An 18,841-nucleotide genomic window follows, 5' to 3' on the forward strand; every position below is an offset into this window, starting at 1 on the left:
TGTTTACAGAACTATTTTTACTTTTGTTGCAATTTCAGCTGTCCTCTCGGCCAGATTACTCTTAAAAGAGACATTTTTAAAGTGAACAGGAATTTTTTTAAGTGCATAAATAAAGCTTATATAAAGTCACTGCCAAAAACTGATTGCGGCTTCTACCTTCTTACAGGAATGTTGTTTGTTGCTCAAGATGACTTGATATCATTGATGAGGGATACATTTGACATATGTTTCACATATTATAGACCAATAAGTTATTTATAGCAGTTTAAATACAAGCAATCAGTTTTTGGCAAATACCAGAAATCAGTTTTTGGCAGACAATCACTTTTTGGCACGTGCGACAACAGCGCTCTGTGTACGAGGGGCGGACAGAACATTAGGTACAGGGAAACGCAGCTGCTGCAGTTCCGCTGGCCGCCAGCAGGACTCCAGCACACACCTGAGCTGTGTCCCAATCACTTCCGGTCTCCAAGCTTACATTTTATTTTTGTACAAACACAATAAAATGTTCAGGAAAAACAACCACAGCCCTCACCTGCTGAGGCCCAAAGGCACACCGGAAGCCATTAGAGTCACATTAGAAAAAAACCATCTTTACATCTGAGACTCTAAGAGGAGCGTGGCAGGAGAACATGGCCTCCCCTCTCCAGCTGTTCCACTGATGCTGGCACAGGTGAGGATGAACTCAGGTGTCAAGGATGGATGTTGATGATGTCACAGAGTGCTCACAGGGAGGCGTGGCTTCTCCAGGAGCAGGTGTGTCTTTAATAAACGGGCCGTTGTTGCTGCTGCAGGTTTAAACTCATTGAACCTGAAAGTAATGAAATGTTAGCGAGCGCCGCCGGGTCACCAGGTGAGATCTAAGGGATGTTACCTGTGCAGCAGCCTCTGATTGGTCTGTAAGTTCTGCCTCACTGTTACATTTAAGCTTTAATGACAGCACACAGGCTGAGAGAGGAGGGGCAGGAATTAACAGGTGGGTGCACAGGTACAGTCAGCACCTCAGTTACACAGCCTATGCTAGCAGTTCTGTTAGCACTGCTCTCCCCAGGGCTGAGTGACGAGCACATCTGTGCCCCCGCTCACCACAGTAGCACCATCAGGGGTGGGGGATGAGTCTGCCGACAGGGACGAGGTGGAGCGGCTGATGGCATGGTGCAGGGACAGCAACCTGCTCCTGAACACAACCACGACCAAGGAGACGGTTGTGGATTTCAGGAAAAGAAAGGTGACATTAAACCACTTTACATCAGTGGGGATGGTGATGGACACGTCACAGAGGAAACGCCACAGAGGACACATCGTGGGGGTGAACACAGCAGAGACTTTATTTCCTGGTGTCGCTGTGTCAGGAAGGCAGACATAATCTGTTCCCACTGCTGCTGTCAGGCACAAAGACTGAGCAGCAGTTTCCCTGCAGCTGTTTGAACACCACATGTAATCCTGTGTAACAGCGTCGATGTGCAGTAAGGTTTGATTACACTGAATCAGTGTTCTGCCTCTTTTTTATATTATTCTTGTAATTATTTTTAAACGTTCTCGTGACACAGCAGGGACGGGACTTAATCTGGTTGTGCTTGTTACCATGACAATAAAGATATTCTGATTACACTGCCGTGCAACATTGCTCCCGCTCTGCTCTTGTAGAGATGGCTGTCAGGTTAAATAGTTGTTATGTTGAGGCTGAGTGCAGCAGGTGTGGGTAAAGGAGGAGTGAGGATGGAGGGGTGAACGGGTCGAGTTAGAAAAATGTCACTGAGGCCGATGTAAACATGGCGGAGGCCGCCGCGCTCACCCTGGTGCATGATGCTGCTCAGTGACAGGGCTGGAGCCTCTCACCTGTGCGAGTGTGCCAGGTGTGAACAGCAGGTGATTTTCTGCTGTGTTTGACTGGTTGGTGCGAATGTTTCATACAGCTTTGTTTGACAGAAATGAAGGAGAAAAAATGTTTTTTGTTAGTTCATTTTTTTGATGACATCACTTTGATTAGTTGAGACCACAGGACTGTAAAACACGATAGTTGGGCTTCATTTCTGTACTGAACAGTCACTTAAGATTAGTTAGTAAATAACAATTAGCTAATGTTGTTCATGAGACTAAAGTCATCTCACTGTGGTAATGTAAATATAATATGGCCAATATCACAGTATTGTCAGATTATTATGATATATTACAGCAGTGAGTTTGAACTCTGGGTCAGATACTGAGCTTCAGTAAAGATTCAAGTAGCAGTTATTTATATTTCCTATCACCTTAAATCTTCACTCAAAGACACTCAAGTATCTCTGACAGTGTATATACAGATGTATTATATATAAGAGACAAATATTGTTCTTTTAATATGTTGGCATTACTAAATTTGGCTCAATGCTTACATATATGTGTAAAAAGAAAATGTACGAGCTGTGAAAACTGTTTCTGATAGAATGAAGATCAGACTGATATATGAAATATTCCTTTATTGGGTGAGAAAATCAGACCATGTCATAACTGCTTTAAGTCATACAGAATAGATATCAGAGCCTTAAACAGGCTGACTTCTGCTAAATGGGTCAAACTGGGCAGAAAGTCTACAAACACATAACATCCTTATAGAATATGATGTAACACTATAGATCAACTTAGCTCAGAATATATAAAGCATATAAACAATTACAGCAATATGATGCAACAAACACAGCAGTGCTACTAATCCAAAATACTCAAAGCTTCATAGAACTGAAACAAACATTTATTTTTAGCTCCATTCTGCTGCTGATACATACTTTAGGTTTCTGGACATTAAACTTGTTGCTGCCTTTCATAGTGTGTAACTTGAAGGCCCTGAGTACTTTCTCCCACACTGAATAATAATCAAAGTGTTTTTATTGAGTTTTCAAAAAGCATATCATTCATACAGAAAAGCTCGAACTCAAGTCCTACAACACCGTGTAAGACAAAACTATACCCAGACAGAGAAAGAAAGAAAAAAAAAGGGGGGGGGGGGGGGGGGGGGGAGTTGCCAGTTATGGAGTAGATGGAAACTCATCTTCAAAATAGGAAATGTAAGGCTGCCAGACCTTAAAGAATTTCTTGGTGTTGCCCTGTATAGTAAATCTGAGATGTTCTAATTTGAGGTGTGCCATCACCTCTTCCACCCAGCGTTTATGGGATGGCGGTGTTGCCTTTATCCAGTTAAATAGAATCAGTCTCCTAGCCAACAATGAGGTGAATGCTATTGCCTTCCTCTGAGAGGCTGTTAGTTGAGTTTCCCTCGGTGCCACACCAAAGATGGCTGTCAGAGGCATTGGTTCCATATCTTTATTATAAATGAATGAGAATGTTCTAAAGATGTTAGCCCAAAAGTCTTTCAGCCTGGAACAAGACCAGAACATGTGGCATAAGTTGGCTGGCACCTGTTTACATCTGGGGCAGGTCGGATCGGCCCCCTGGTACACTCTTGCCAGTTTCTCCCTTGACCAGTGGAGTCTGTGTAACACCTTGAACTGTATCAATCCGTGTCGTACACATACAGAAGCAGAGTGTACTAGATCTACTGCCCCTCCCCAGTCAACCTCTGAAATGTCCAGCCCCAATTCTTCCTCCCATTTCCTTCTTACATTGTCCAGGGAGGGGGAAGCCACATTCTGAATATTTGCATATAGCGTGGAGATTGTCCCCTTAGCAGTCGGATCTGTGTCCATCAGCTCGTCTATCCATCCGCTTTGTGGAAGCTCGAGGGAGGGGCTGAATGACTTTTTCACAAAGTCCCGAACCTGGAAATATCTAAAGTAATTAGCCTTGGAGGAGATTCCATAGTCCTCTTCCAGTTGAGCAGCAGACATAAAAGTACCATTTTTAAAAAGATGTTTGACACATTCCACCCCAGCTCTGTGCCATTCCCTAAAGGCTGTTCCCCCGAGGGCTGGGAAAACAAGTGATTTCCATAGATGGGAGCAGATAGGAGGGCGTTTCTGTTTTTAAAATGTGATCTGAATTGAGTCCAAATTTTCAAAGAATTAGATACCACCGGGTTGTTTGTGTACAGATGTTTGCTCAAGGGTAGAGGAGCGCAGACCAGGGAGCGCAGGGACACTGGGCTACAGACATACCTCTCCATATGAACCCATATTGGGGTTTCATCCTCATCTAACTCTCTGACCCAAAATAACAACTTATGTATATTAGCAGCAAAATAATAGTGCATATAGTTCGGCAGAGCCAGGCCTCCCTCTTCTTTCTGTCTCTCAAGAAACTCTCTTCTTATCCTGGGGACTGTTTTTTTCCAAATAAAGGCAGATGTACATTTGTTCAATTCCTTAAAAAATGATTTAGGAATGAAAATTGGTATCGTCTGAAATAAATAGAGGAACCGTGGCATTATATTCATTTTAACAGAATTTATCTTCCCTGCTAATGATAAGGGGAGCGATGCCCACCTTTCCATATCTAATTTTGCTTTGTCCAGTGTGACTTTAAAGTTATTGTCCAGTAAATCTTTATATTTACTAGTTACATTAACACCTAAATATGTGAATTTATCCTTATGTATTGCAAAGGGATAGGCCCGGAAAGAAAGTTTCCTCGCCTGTTTATTAATAGGGAAAAGAACACTTTTGTCTAAATTAATTTTATAGCCCGACACCCAAAATCCTTGATAATACCAAGGGCCACCGGGATACTAACGGCAGGGTTTGACAGGAAAAGGAGGAGATCGTCAGCATATAAGGACAGCCTATGGGTTTGTGTCCCCCTTTGTATCCCTACCAATTCAGCAGCCTGTCTCAGCATTATCGCAAGGGGTTCAACTGCCACATCAAAGAGCAGGGGAGACAAAGGGCACCCCTGTCTCGTTCCCCGGAATAGAGAGAAGGGTTCAGATATGATATTATTTGTTCTTACCATAGCCTGGGGGCTCGAATAAATTATTTTAATCCACGAGCAAAATGTTGGACCAAAGCCGAATCTCTCGAGGGCCGTAAATAGATAGTAATACTCTATTCTATCGAAGGCTTTGTGGGCGTCTAGGGATATCACAATCTCTGGCATAATGTTATCTTCGGCAGTATATACTACATTGAACAGACGGCGGAGATTGCTGGAGAGTTGTCTACCTGCAACAAACCCTGTCTGATCAGGATGTATTATCTTACTTATAACAAGCTCAATTCTAGCTGCCAGTACTTTGGTCAGTATTTTATAATCACATCCAAGTAAACTTACTGGGCGATATGACTCACATTTAAGTGGGTCCTTATTCTTCTTAAGGAGTACAGAGATCAAGGCCTGTGACATTGTTTGGGGCAGAGCTTTTTTATCAAGAACTTCCTTAAATACTCTGCAAAGCAAGGGTATCAGTTTGGGAGCGAATGTTTTATAAAACTCACTTGGGTACCCATCAGGGCCCGGCGCTTTTCCTGTCTTCATATTCCGAATTGCTTTGTCTATCTCCGTGGCAGATATGGGTCCCTCTAACCTATCTCTATCTGCTGCCTCTAGTGGTGGTATTTCAAGGTTTTCAAAAAAATTCTTCACTCGGTCCCTATCATTTATTTCTGAGGTATACAAGTCCTCATAAAAAGATTTAAATTGATTGTTAATACCCTTCTGATCTATAATTTTATTACCCACATTATCTCCTATCTCTACTATCATACCAGCAGCTGCTGATTGTTTTAGCTGGTAGCTCAGGAGTTTACCGGCGCGCTCACCATGTTCATAGAGATCTTGTCTTGACCTAAGATATGAATCCTCCTCACGCTGACTTGTCAGGATGTCATACTCAGTCTGGAGCAAAATCCTTTTTCTATGCAGCTCCTCAGATGGAGTCATAGAATTTGCCAGGTCAACTTCTTTTATTGCTTTCATTAATTCTGTGGTACGTTTCATTTTTCTTTTCCTTTCACCAGCACTGTATGAAATGATTTGTCCGCGTATATACGCTTTTAATGACTCCCATAAAGTGCCACTGCTTATATCAGGAGTATCATTAAGATCCAAGAAAAAAACTATTTGCGAATTAATGAATTCTTTAAAATCATCGTCAGCCAATAATCTACTATTAAGACGCCACATCCTCTGAGGTGGTGTATAGTCAGGGAATTTAAGTGTCAGTGTGACCGGGCTATGGTCAGATAGTACTATACCAGGGTATTCTACATTCATTACCATAGGGGTCAATGTATTGTCTAACAAAAGATAATCAATTCTAGTATAAGTTTGGTGTGGCGGGGAATAAAAGGAGTACTGTCTGGTAGTCGGATTTGCATGTCTCCATGGATCGAATATACCATATGTTTTACAAAAGGAGTTAACACATTGAGCAGATTTACTTAGCACACTAGGTGTTGGGCTAGAGCGGTCCAGAGTTAAATCTAGGACACAATTCAAGTCTCCCCCCAAAATCAAATCATGTGTGTCCAAATTAGGTAGTAATGAAAACAAATCCTTAAAAAATTGAACATTATCCCAGTTGGGTGCGTATATATTTGCCAACACCACTGGCATATTGAATAATTTCCCAGCTACAATAACGTATCGACCATGTTTGTCTTTTATGGCAGTTGTTTCTATGAATTGTACATTCCTGTGTATGAGGATGGCCACTCCTCGACTCTTACTATCAAAATTTGAATGATAGATCTGGTTGAAACCCCCCCTACACAGCTTGAGATGGTCCCTGTTTAACAAATGTGTCTCTTGCAAATATACTACCTCTGCTCCCTGGTCTCTTAAATGTGAAAAGATCTTACTCCGTTTAGCCGGTTTATTGATCGCCCTCACGTTCCAGCTCATCAAATTTGTGCCCATTCTGCTCACATCCATGTTTGGTGCCATGCCAGGAGTCCACAGCCCAACATGCCCACTACGCTCCTATGCCGTCCACTATCTGGATCACACCCTGAAGATCTGGCAGCAAAAACAGAAAAAATAAAGGGGCGGTGTCTGGGAAAAAACGGGGAAGCAACACACACACACATACACAAGTAACACACAACACATTGCATATATGAACATGAACCCAAACACAGTGCTCTTTAACAAGCACTCTCGTGGCCAACCGGTCCACCATCTCCTACACGCCAAGCCTACCGTGTGCGGCTCCGTGCAAAATATCCCATGGTTCTAAAAATATAATATCACCCCTCTAATCTACTCACCTCCTAAAAGGAGGGGAGAAAAAACAAACAAACAAACAAAAAAAACAGTAGGGGGAGCTTGTAGCAAAAAGATCTTTGAAAATAAAATACAGTAATACAAAAATAATGTGTAAGTAGTATAAAGCAGGGCCACAGTATTTCTTAAACAAAATATTCAAGTATAAAACAACAAAATGAGATATTACTTTTGATGCATTCTCAATCATCCAGGAAAGTAAATCTCCAAAAGTTGAATCTGTTCATCTGGACGTAGCGTTTTGTGGGAGAAACGTTTCATCCAGGTGACTTCTTCAGTCTCAGCTGACTGCAGGTTTCCCCAAACCTTATAAACATGTACTGTTTATAAGGTTTGGGGAAACCTGCAGTTAGCTTTGCTAGCTGCGGCGGCAGGGTTGCTATCCGCGTGCAACTTTTCTACGCCGGCACGGGTCTGTCGGTTGGACATTTTCGGTCATAAATTGCCCCGTGAGCACACTCGTTCACTCCAAAGCACGAATCGTATTAACCGAGCTCCCTCAAAATGGTAGTAAACTGGCGATATTACTATTTTTGACTACTTTTACACGGAGCCTCCGCACGCACGTCTTCACACGACGAAGCACATCCGGCCGCCCCCTTTCTCCCACACTGAAAACACTGGGATGATAACATTATCTGAACATTACCTAATAAGACTGATTCAGGACAGACAATTAGTTATGTTAAACTTTCCTAGCAGTCCTTCACAAACAGGGAACAGTCTGTCTATTCTCTCCATCTGTCAGCTGCTGCTGGCTCTTCCTCCTCCTCTTCCTCACACACTGCTGAGTTTGTCCTGGTGGATCATCAGGGGTGCAAAGCCTCACAGATGATGTGCAGCAGCTCCCTCAGTCTGTCCTCATGTAGCCGGAGGGGCTACTTGCTTTTCCTTTCTCTCTCGCCCCCACTTGCGCTACTGCTTTCTCTCTCCCTCCTGTGCTTGCTCCCGCTGCGCGCTTACGTCAACTAGGAGCCCACCTGTATATTGATTACAGGGTGGCGTTTACCTGTATAAAGAGAAGCCGGGTTCTTTCGTTGGATTATTTCCTCCCGAGCTTCTGGTGCGATACAGCGGTAGACGCTGGCTTGTTGGTTAAATTACTGAGGCGATCAGGTCGTGTGATTGCTACAGGTAGGTCTCCCCTTCGATTTCTGATTCTTTCCTTTGCTCCAGCCGTGGCGAGGAGACGCGTGAGTGCATCCGCCGTGCAGTACAGCGCCTCCAAGTTCTGGGGTAAGCCGCTTACTTTATAGCTGCTAGTTTTGTAAATTAAAGAAGATTAAGGTTAGTTTTGCCTTTTTCTTATTTGTAGGGTTTGATTGCTGCCGTGCCCTCTCGGGGACCAACCGCCTGCTTTGGTTACGTAGAGAGTCGGGCGCCTGCTCTGCTGCTGTCTTGCCTTGTTTTATCTTGTGTTCCGATCTGTTAGCTGTCCAATCTTGTTCCTGCTGCTTGTCTCGCCTCGCCCCTGGGGGTTTTGGGTTTCACGCTAAGCCCCTTTTGGACTATCATTTCATTCCAGCTTTCGCGGCTGGTCGGGGCGATCCTCAGCTGCATATTGGGCTGGTGTTACAAAACTGGTACTGCCTCTCCCTTTTCTCTTAGTTGTGGAGAGCTGCGCGGGACTGAGTGGGGCTACGGACAATCGGAACCAGCACCAGCTGTGGGCTGGCTCGCAGAGTACAAGTACTTCTAATCTGTGCTCTGTGGTGTGTATGTGGGTGTGTTTTATTGCAGACCTCCGTTTTTCTTTTAATTTCTTTTTAGTGTAGAGCGCCTGTTTTATGTCCCATGTTTTTACCCTTTTTATGTGTATGTCTTGTGCTTCTATTTCAGCGAACTGAGGATCTACCAGCGGCCGTGGGACCTTAGGTGGCGGGTCGTTTTCCACACTTCCTTTGTTGTACAGCACCAGGTGAATAGACTATAGTAGGTTTTTTTTGTGTGGTTTTCTTTTGGTCCACCGCTGCTGGTAAGTCCCAGTTGTGTTTTATTTTTTTTTTAATTGTAATTTGGGACACCGTTTTAGACATTCAGTGCGCTGTCATTGTTGTTTTGTTTTTTATTTTACATTAATAAATAAAATTGTTAATATTTGAGTCGGCCTCAGTGTGCATCCCTGAACCTGTGCAAATGTTGTTTTAATTAAATTTCATTTTTAAAGTTCATATTTCCTGGGGGCTAGAATTCCCCCTCAGGTGGCGTCATTTTATTATTTCTTTTATAACCCCGCCGACCACTTGGTCACACTCACTCTGGACACTTGCAGTCGTCACACATGGAAATCAAATGTGTGATAAGCTGCAGGATTCAAACACAAGTGTAACTTATAAATACATGTTCATACTTTTATTCCACAATCAGAGAGAAAGAAACAGAGAGAGAGTGCAGGACAGACAGACAGGTGACAGTCTCAGGTGTACACACTGCTACAAAACAGCACAAGAGAAGGAGGATTTAGTGTTTGTGTTATTACGAGTGCTAAACAAGAAGAGTTCCCAGATGGTGCAGTGGACACATGTGTGACTCCTGTGATTAAAGCATCTTTCTTTCAGCTTAACGAGTGAACCGTCAGCTCGTTCAAACACACGTTAAAGTCCGTTTGGCTCGACACCACCGAACAGAGGCAGCAATATAACATAGCTAACATTAACAGTGCAGTGAATCCTGCTTGTGCCGTCATATTCAGGACTGCAAACCGAGCAGCATCACTGACTTTCAGCTTGTTGTGTTTGTGGATATATGACTGACTTTAATTATCCATAAAATCGTCAACTATTGGATGGCACATATATTTTAAAGTAAAGGCTTTAAAACCAAGTTAGTACAAACATCACTAATGTTACATAACTTTGCCGACATGTGGCCAACAGTAATGTTTTAATGTTCTTCATTATTCAACATTTGCACATAAATAAGTGACATAATATTCAGTACTTTTAAAAGTTTACTCTTCGGCCGCTCCGCTTGTGCCAGTTTTTTGGGCAAAATTATCCACACCCACCGCCGCGCTATGAAGTCTGGGATATGTTGGGCCATCCTTAAAATTCAGGGAAATGAAGGACGCATTTCGAGCAGCCTTTGAGTCCCCTGGTACAACTTGAGTGATGACGTTTACACCGAACAGCTGATCAGCCCAGCGGTCCGGCAGAAGAAACAGAACGGAAACAGGAAGTCACGCAGCAGGTTGTCATGTCAACAGAAACGCAGTCATTCAGACGTCGGCTCAGACTCGGGTGTTTCAGCTGTTTCCGGTCGTTTGGTTTTAGAGCAACAACTTAAATTTTCTTCTTCTGCTGAAATATCTGCAAACAGCTGACGGCTGTCACGTGACCCCGGCTGACGCTGTTGCTATGGTGACGGATCGCAAACACGGAGGTCACAGTTGCGGGTCTGCAGCGGCTGTCCTGAAAGGTAAGACCGGAAGTCTCTGACCTTCACCTGCGCGCACGTTAACGGGAAACAGGGGCGACGTCACTGCGCGCGGAGCAGATCAAAGAGCCGCTCGGCTGACTTTGAGTTAAATATAATTAAATTTGGAAACGAGGGTCCACGAGCTGTGATCCAGACACGGCCCGACCTGCACGCGCTGCTGCTGTTGCCTAGCAACCGCGACACCAACTCAGGACAGAAATTTACTGCAGAAGCCTGAGTGTGGCAGCTGGCACCTGTATGACCCATACAGGTATGGGCGGGGTCACCTGTGATGGTTTACCTGAGACAGGAGGACCCGTCGATGGCCTCCAGGGGCAGCCAGTGATGTTGTGGGCGGCGTTAATGACTACGGCTGGGTGTCGTCACTGATTTGAATGGGGGAAATTTTGCCTCAGAGAGTCAGATATATTTTAATTATGATCATTTATCAGTATTTTTATATCTATGAAACCAAAGCTGACACTGAGACTTCATCAGAGCTGTGAGCGTCACAGCAGAGGCCTTTGTGTCAAAGTAAGACACAAAGGCCGCTAAAGTGTCCTGAGGAAGACATGTTTGCAGGTCTTACTTCTCACAAATACCCGTAGGAGCTAACATCCTTCTCCACCTGCTGTCCTCTCAGCGTGATGAGCAGGACGAGGAGACGAGGAGACAAGGAGGCATCATGCCAAAAAAGATGAAGAAGAGCGTGGGGAAGTCTGACGAGGAGAGACAGGTACACCTGCAGCAGCGCGCTCAGGCTGAGGAGGAGCTGAAGAAGAAGAAGGAGGAGACGCTCGGCCTGTTCCTGAAGGTGACACAGAGGGAACACCTGGATCACTGTAGGGGGCGTGGCCTCTTTGACTTTCTGCTGCTGGCTCTTGTTGAACACCTCACACTGTGTGTGTGCGTGCGTGTTTACCTGTGTGTGTGTGTGTGTGTGTATGTGCGTGTGTGTGTGTTTGTGCGTGTGTGTGTTTACCTGTGTGTGTGTGTGTGTGTGTGTGTGTGTGTGTTTACCTGTGTGTGTGTGTGTGTGTGTTTACCTGTGTGTGTGTGCGTGTGTGTGTGCGTGCGTGTGTGTTTGTGTGTGTGTGTTTACCTGTGTGTGTGTGTGTGTGTGCGTGTGTGTATGTGTGTGCGTGCGTGTGTTTGTGTGTGTGCGTGCGTGTGTGTGTGTGTTTGTGTGTGCGTGCGTGTGTGTTTGTGTGTGTGTGCATGTTTGTGTGTGTGTGCGTGTGTGTTTACCTGTGTGCGTGTGTGTGTGTTTGTGTGTGTGTGTGTGTGCATGTGTGTGTGTGTGTTTGTGTGTGTGTGTGCATGTTTGTGTGTGTGTGTGTGCGTGTTTGTGTGTGTGTGTGTGCGTGTTTGTGTGTGTTTGTGTGTGTGCGTGTTTGTGTGTGTGTGTGTGTGCGTGTTTGTGTGTGTGTGTGTGTGCGTGTTTGTGTGTGCGTGTTTGTGTGTGTGTGTGTGCGTGTTTGTGTGTGTGTGTGTGCGTGTTTGTGTGTGTGTGTGTGCGTGTTTGTGTGTGTGTGTGTGCGTGTTTGTGTGTGTGTGTGTGTGCATGTTTGTGTGTGTGTCAGGACAAGCTGCAGAAGGAGCAGAGGAACACTGCTGTGAACCTGCTGAAGCTCCACGATGGTTGGAGGGCGATCCTCCGCCAGACCCGGGACGCCGAGCTGCGCCATGACATCATCGTGCTGCAGCAAACGTTTGAGAGGACGCTGGACGACCTGGACAGCATCATCCAGGTGCTGCGCTCCTCGCCTGTCCTCACCTAGCCTCCTACGCTCGTCTTACCCCGCTGACCAGACTCCTGCCCATTTGTGTTGCAGAAGCTGGTGGGCGACGTGCAGGAGACGGAGCGCCAGGAGGCGCACATGCAGCGTTGCCACCTGCACCACATGGAGGCGCTGTGGGCGCTGCAGGCCGCACGGCTGCAGGGTCTGCAGCAGCAGTGGGAGCGTGCCCTGGAGGACGTCAGCGCCAGCGTCAGCTCTCAGAGGTGAGTCGTATGATCCGCTCGCTCACCTGCCGTCAGCGCCTCCTCCAAGCCTGTGAGCCACAGTCAGAGTCACATGATCCTGTAGCCGGTGGAGCTGTGCTGACCTCTGACCCTGTGTGGCGTTTCAGGCAGCAGATGTTTGAGCAGTCTCAGCAGCAGGAGTTCCAGCTGCAGGAGCTGATGCTGAGGGCGGAGTTGCACAACACGGACGCCATGAATGACATCAGGATGCTGCTCGAGGACACGCTGGCGATGTACACGTGCTCTCTGGAGGAGCAGGTATGGCGCCGGCCCATGGTCTCCCTCTGCCTCTCAGGGCCATCCGGCTGCGCTGACTCCTTCTCTGTGCACAGGTGGCTGCTCTGGAGGGCAGGGAGGAGGTGAGCGATGCCACCCAGGCGAGCTTAGAGCATCTGCAGAAAAGCATCGTCAAGGTAACGCAGCTCGAGAAGCTGCTGGCAGACAACCAGAAGAAGATCAGCGAAGACTTGAAGACCACCAAGAAGCTGGAGGTCAGTGCGCTCACGACACCTCCACCTGTCTCTGAGCCCCGCTCATACAGGCAGGTGTGTCACAGGTGTGTCACATCCACAGTCAGCTGACCCGGGTGAGCCAAACACAGTCCTGGAAGCGAAAGATCGGTCGTTCAGGCCACGCCCCCTAATAAAAACCTTAAGTCCTAATTTGATGCCAGCAGCTGTTTGAAGGAGGAGTTTGTGTGTCACCTGTAAACGTGTTTGTTTTAACATGGACTCACTGTCCTCACTCACTTCCTGTCAGGATGGCGTCCGCAGGCTGAGGGAGAAGATGATCTCCAGCAAGGCGGAAAACAGCTCGATGGAAGAAGATCTGACCGCCGCCATAAACGAGCTCAACTGCAGGTCTCACGCGCTCCGGGACCACCTGACCCAGTCGCACATGGCAGCGAGGAAGCGGCTCACCGAGCTCACCGTCCAGGGCGACGCCGCCACCAAGAACTTGCAGGCCATCGTCACCAAGGTGAAGCCTGCTTCACCTGTCTGCATCACCTGTCGGAGCTGCTTCTCACCCTCCGTGTCCTCCGCTGTTTCAGGGCGAGAGGGTCCTACGGGCCGTGGACATCTGCCACCGGCTGGAGACGCAACACGACACGTTACTGACATCATCATCACGCCGCACAGATGAGTGCAGACAGGACATGCCAGCAAAGGTAGGCTCCGCCTTCCCCAAACTGTGTCCTTTTATTTTAACTTTAGCGAGCTCCCAGGTGGGTCTGCAGCTTCTAAAGCACGTTAAAGCACCGTGCCAGGAAGCTCCTCCCCCACAGGTACAATATGGCCTGCAGACAGTTGTCAGCTCACCTGTCCATCTGTCTGCAGGACATCTGTAGGTTCCTGGAGCTGCAGCAGCTGCGGCAGAGCCGCAGCAGCGCTGTGCTGCAGCGCGAAGCTCTGAGGAAGCACAGCGAGGAGCTGAGGCGAGAGAACGAACAGCTGCAGCTTTTGCTGCATCAGCATGAACACCACGCCCACTCGCCCCCGCTCCACGTGGCCCGAGCTCCAACCGCCACCAGCACCACGCCGGCCGCGAGGGGTAGGAGCCGCGTCACGGTCATCGAAGCTGCCCACGGCGTCTTGAAGCAGTGACTAATTAATATGTGTTTGCTATGATGACCAGCGGGACGACTCCTGATTTTCTTTGAGCTTTCTTGCTAAAGGGGCGTGTCCATATTGGGAGGGACCGGCCTGCAGTGTACTTGAGTACTTTTAGTAGAGTATTGTATGAAAGTATTTGTATGTTCTCCAGTTTTCGAGTGTTTGCTGCTCTGATTGAACTTCTCGGTTCGGCGTTAGCTCGCTCTACAGACGTTTGTCTTTTATTTTGGGTGATGAACAGAAATCTGTGTTAAGTGTTTTTGTACACTCCCACCACCAGGGGGCAGAGTTTCACCAAGTAGCCGCTCACCTGTTAGCATCCAGGTACCAGCTTGGATAAACAGGAAGTATAAACAGTATGATATAAATTCCGTAAACTTTTCCTGACGAGGTTTTGGTCTCAGCCACTCTCTTTGGGGGTCTTCGGGTCATGGCTGCTGGTCGGCCCCAGAGGTGTGGCTCTGAATAACATCCAGCAGGTAGCGCCACAAACACGCAGGTTTTAAACATGCAGAAAAGAAGAGAGAAAAACATGACAGTGAGCAAAAACAACTTTAAAAAGGTGAGCTTAGCAAAGGTGAATCACTGACCTTAATACCTGAAGTGACCCTCACCTGTGCTGCTGGTTATCTCTGCTAACGCCCATCAGGGCCTGACAGGTGAGTGAAACGTGATCGATATGCAGATCTTTTCATGGTTTGTGGTGTCGGGTTTATTTCTCATCAGATGTTCTGCCTGTGATGGAGGGTGGAGAAGTCACAGGAACTGTTTCTGCTCTGAGCCAAGCTGTTCACCAGCTTATGTTTGCAGCTGAACAGCGCCCCCCAGTGGACAGTACAAAGAAGTGTTTGAGGCCAGCAAACCAAATCATCTTCCTGCATTTAGACTTGTTTTTAATCAAAGTGTCTGACTGAGGAATAAATGAAATCTTATTTGTTGTGTTTATAAAACATCTGAATAAATGTGCATGGAAAGAAAACTGAAGGAGCCAGCGGGGGGATTTATTTATTAACTGCTTATTTTCAGTATTTATTAATGCATCGTTCATTATATATTCTTTTTTATTTTCATATTCAAATAATACTTTATTTGCTTTTTTTTGGTTACTTTTTCCATATTTTTTTAAATTTAGCAGTATTTTATTTTATAACTTGTTATATTTAATTACCCGTGTGTCATAGTAATGTTTAATACTACAAATCTAAATAATTTGAAATATAAATTCTTTATTTAGACAAATAATTTAAATTCCATCATTTACAGAGTGCTGAGTCACACCAACAGCGGTCCTTCAGACTGTGAGCCCACAGTTAAAATTATGCACACAGTGAGTTATTTACCTCATGTCTTATGTACCACAGCTGAGTGTTTTTAATGTAAAATGAACCTGAGCTTAAACACAAACAAATCGAGATCTACGCGCGGGTCAGAGTCCACTTGGCGGCACAGATCCGCAAGGACTAAAACACGGAGGAGTAAGAAAGTGTGGAAGATGCGGGCATCGATCCCGCTACCTCTCGCATGCTAAGCGAGCGCTCTACCATTTGAGCTAATCCCCCACTGACGGTCAGAAACCCGGAAATATCCTATTCAAAGAGCTCAACGTCACGTGTGCGCTGAAGAGCTGTCATGTGGTTAACTGGGAGACGGCTCATGTCGACATCTGATTGGCCGGGAAACAGCAGGGCGGGAGGAGCGGAAAAAATGGAGGCAAAAATAGAAATGATGGCGGTGACAGCTCAGTGCGATCTGCTCAGAGGATAAAGGCGGAGGCTGACGTCACCCAGCAGCGTTTTAAACTGTGAGCTTCAGCAGAGACGGTTTAAAAACATCAGTTTCATAGAAATACAAACAGAGGAGGCTGAAGCACAGCAGCTGTTATTAACGCAGTAAGTCATCATTACACGTTAGAACAGGTGGTTCCCAGGTAAGCCAGGTGGATGTAAGTCACAGTAACGTTAGCGCTGATGTCAGCAGAGCCGAGCTGAAGGTTCACTCTAAGAACAAAGAGCGTGGCCGCTGCCTGTCCCCATGTTGGCCCTGAGTCCAGCTTCTCTGCACCCTTATTACAGTTTCACCAACATAGCGAGTCCTTGTGTTGTGGGACATACATGTGTTCACAAAGCAGCAAAGTGGGGACCCAGGTATGGTTACAGACAGAACAGGTCCCCACGTGGAAGATCAGGGTTACACAGTGTACGTCTTCAGAACTGGTGGAAACTCGACTTCCTGTGTGTGTGTGTGTGTGTGTGTGTGTGTCATGTAACTCTGTGTCAGGTTTAAACTTTCTGAGGACATTTGGGCCCGTGACCCTACATGGACCATTACTCAGTTCAAGCTTGATCGTTTTTGCTTGTGACATACAGCTCTGTACCTTCCCTCATACAGTTGTGATTTTCTTTTTCACATTCTACACTTTCCCTAATAAAATAACGTTTCTTGTCAAGTGAGGACCCTCTTCTCATAAATACCAGCTTTAGTCTCATGTCAGGACTAACCCATAAAACTGGGACCTTATATTCATACGGGGACTGTTTTTGCCTTTATAAAAGCAGATGATTCCACATACACACGTCAGTCTGATGTTGCGACTGTTTCACACGACTAACACGACTTTTCTCATGTTTGGACGCTTTTCCTGAGCGACTTTGTTTTTGTATGAAGACTTTTATCTAATTTTAGGTCTTCTTTATGTTTTTCATTACAAATAATAAAAATGATTATTCCCATATTATTTCCCATGAAAATATGCCTTTATTCATATGTCCTGTTTTTGTGGTGAGTAATGATTGATCCCCACAAAGACAGACATACAGGCGTGAGTGTGTGTGTGTGTTCAGCTGCCACATGCCAACACGTCTCAGCTTTGTTCTATTTCTGCTGCAGGGCTCAGTCATGGTCTTTATACAGCAGATGAACACACACACACACACACACACACACACACACACACAGGAATGTGGCTGGAACTTTCTGTGGGTGGGTGCATGTGGGCGGTGGTCAGTGTATATAAACAGCAGGGAGGACGGCCATCAGGCAGACAGACTTGAGACTGAAGCAGCCTGTTACAAACCAGCGCCACCACCTCCACCTCCAGGGTAACAGGATGTTGTGCCCCAGCGTCTTCCAGCCGTCCCCCGCCGCCATGACGCCTTTCCTGGACCTGCACTGGCCCGTCCGCAGCCTGTGGCCCGAGACCCGGCCGCTCTTCTACCACATGGAGCGGGAGATGATCCGTCACATGCAGGAGATGAAGCAGAGCATCGAGTTCATGGAGAAGTTGCACCAGAAGATCTTTGAGGAGATCGATCAGACGTCCTCCTGCACGGGGGCCTTCAAGCCCATCGCCTTCCAGGAGCTGGGGAGGGACGGCACCACCTTTGCCCTCAGCCTGGACACGAAGGAGTTCTCCCCGGAGGAGCTGTCGGTGAAGCAGGTGGGTCGCAAGCTGAGGGTGAGCGGCAGGACGGAGAAGAAGCAGGATGATGGGAAGGGCTCCTACACCTACAAGTGCCAGGAGTTCAGGCAGGAGTTCGACCTGCCGGACGGCGTCGACCCCGAGGCTGTCACCTGCTCGCTGGTGGGCGGCCAGCTGCAGATTCAGGCGCCGCGGGAGAACCCCGCCAATGACGGGAAGGAGAGGATCGTCCCCATCAGCTTCACCTCAGCCCCGGCCGTCACCACCGCCTCCTCCTCCAGCGCTGGAGCAGAGGGAAACGGCACCCCCACCTCAGAGAGCACCCCCGCAGAGAAAAACTGAAGCCTCCCAGGAGTCTTTGTTCTGTAGTTTTATGGGAACGTGGAGCTTTTTCACTCTTTGTAATAAACTGTCAAGGTTAGCTTACAGCGATGACTCATCACCTATACGTGAACAGAGTGAAGCGCCTTCGTCTCCCTGGTGTAGCGTTATCTGCCAGATGGAGGCGACATGGAGCTGATTCATACCCCCCACCACCCCCCACTAATACTTGGTTAAATGGTCCTTAGATATTTGCACCTTGCCCCGATACTGGTTTCATCACCGTTCTCTGCATAACTGGTAAAGTTCCTTTAAACTCCGTGTCAGGGCTGAGGTCTGAACACACACCTGTGTCCAAACATCTGGCTGCTGATTGAGCTGAAGTTAAAGAACCTTCAATGTTTCCCTGATGTTTGCTGTTAATCCATTTTTAATAAGGACTGAACCTGCATGTGCTTCCTGCACCGTCCATAAACTGGCGGCGTGCGCCTTTAACCTGTGACTGTGAGCGAATAAAGACACGAGACACCAGTTTTTCCCCTTTCTTTGTAAAATAATTCTCAATAAACTTAATTTATTCACAAACTGCTTTCAAATTGCCATGTTGTCATTTTTTTAAATCACATACAATAAAAAACATTTTCTAAAAGACAAGAGATGTCCAAGACTCTCGCTAACTCTGTACACGGCTCCTCTTCCTCGTCACGGAGCTTTTCTCACTTTTATTTTTTTTTAAAACACGATGCGTTCATGACGACAGTCTCGCCGCGCTCAGACATCAGATTAGAAATATTAAGAAAAACAGCAGAAAATGAACAGAAGGACTAAAAATGTAACAGCTACAGTACACGTTTCCTTTTCTTCTCTGTTAGTTTCGTCTTTTCTTCTTTT

At 46.5% G+C, this 18,841-nt stretch overlaps 2 protein-coding genes, 2 long non-coding RNA genes and 1 other non-coding gene across 7 annotated transcripts; 3 read left to right on the forward strand and 2 right to left on the reverse strand.

Moving 5' to 3' along the window:
• Positions 1–7,913: 7,913 nt before the first annotated feature.
• LOC106096697 (uncharacterized) lies at positions 7,914–9,310 on the forward strand. The gene is made up of 2 exons (XR_002063528.2): positions 7,914–8,391; positions 8,471–9,310. It is a non-coding gene; the product is annotated as an uncharacterized LOC106096697 (long non-coding RNA).
• Positions 9,311–10,163: 853 nt separating this feature from the next.
• On the forward strand, positions 10,164–15,191 carry drc2 (dynein regulatory complex subunit 2). 3 transcript variants are annotated; one of them, XM_013265213.3, is made up of 10 exons: positions 10,164–10,572; positions 11,181–11,386; positions 12,156–12,323; positions 12,408–12,577; positions 12,706–12,856; positions 12,931–13,089; positions 13,358–13,576; positions 13,650–13,766; positions 13,936–14,149; positions 14,938–15,191. In XM_013265213.3, exons 1-10 carry the CDS (start codon positions 10,512–10,514, stop codon positions 15,123–15,125), a joined length of 1,653 nt encoding a protein of 550 aa, XP_013120667.1. In that variant the 5' UTR covers positions 10,164–10,511; the 3' UTR covers positions 15,126–15,191. The 3 variants fall into 3 exon arrangements, with proteins under 3 accessions (XP_013120667.1, XP_005461854.1, XP_025766871.1); XM_005461797.3 differs by having other exon boundaries at positions 10,165–10,572; positions 11,216–11,386; XM_025911086.1 differs by lacking the exon at positions 10,164–10,572 and adding an exon at positions 10,609–10,843 and having other exon boundaries at positions 11,216–11,386.
• Positions 14,411–14,961, reverse strand: LOC106096694 (uncharacterized). Its single transcript, XR_002063529.2, has 2 exons — positions 14,826–14,961; positions 14,411–14,672 (listed from the first exon to the last, which is right to left on the reverse strand). It is a non-coding gene; the product is annotated as an uncharacterized LOC106096694 (long non-coding RNA).
• A 506-nt stretch (positions 15,192–15,697) lies between the features above and the next one.
• trnaa-agc (transfer RNA alanine (anticodon AGC)) lies at positions 15,698–15,770 on the reverse strand. The gene has a single exon. It is a non-coding gene; the product is annotated as a tRNA-Ala (tRNA).
• Positions 15,771–17,157: 1,387 nt separating this feature from the next.
• Positions 17,158–18,539, forward strand: LOC100698795 (heat shock protein beta-11). The gene has a single exon (XM_005461792.3). The coding sequence runs from the start codon at positions 17,318–17,320 to the stop codon at positions 17,969–17,971; it is 654 nt and encodes a 217-aa protein (XP_005461849.1). The 5' UTR covers positions 17,158–17,317; the 3' UTR covers positions 17,972–18,539.
• Positions 18,540–18,841: the final 302 nt, after the last annotated feature.

The sequence above is a fragment of the Oreochromis niloticus genome, linkage group LG10 (genome assembly GCF_001858045.2).
Source record: "Oreochromis niloticus isolate F11D_XX linkage group LG10, O_niloticus_UMD_NMBU, whole genome shotgun sequence".
Taxonomy (NCBI): domain Eukaryota; kingdom Metazoa; phylum Chordata; class Actinopteri; order Cichliformes; family Cichlidae; genus Oreochromis; species Oreochromis niloticus.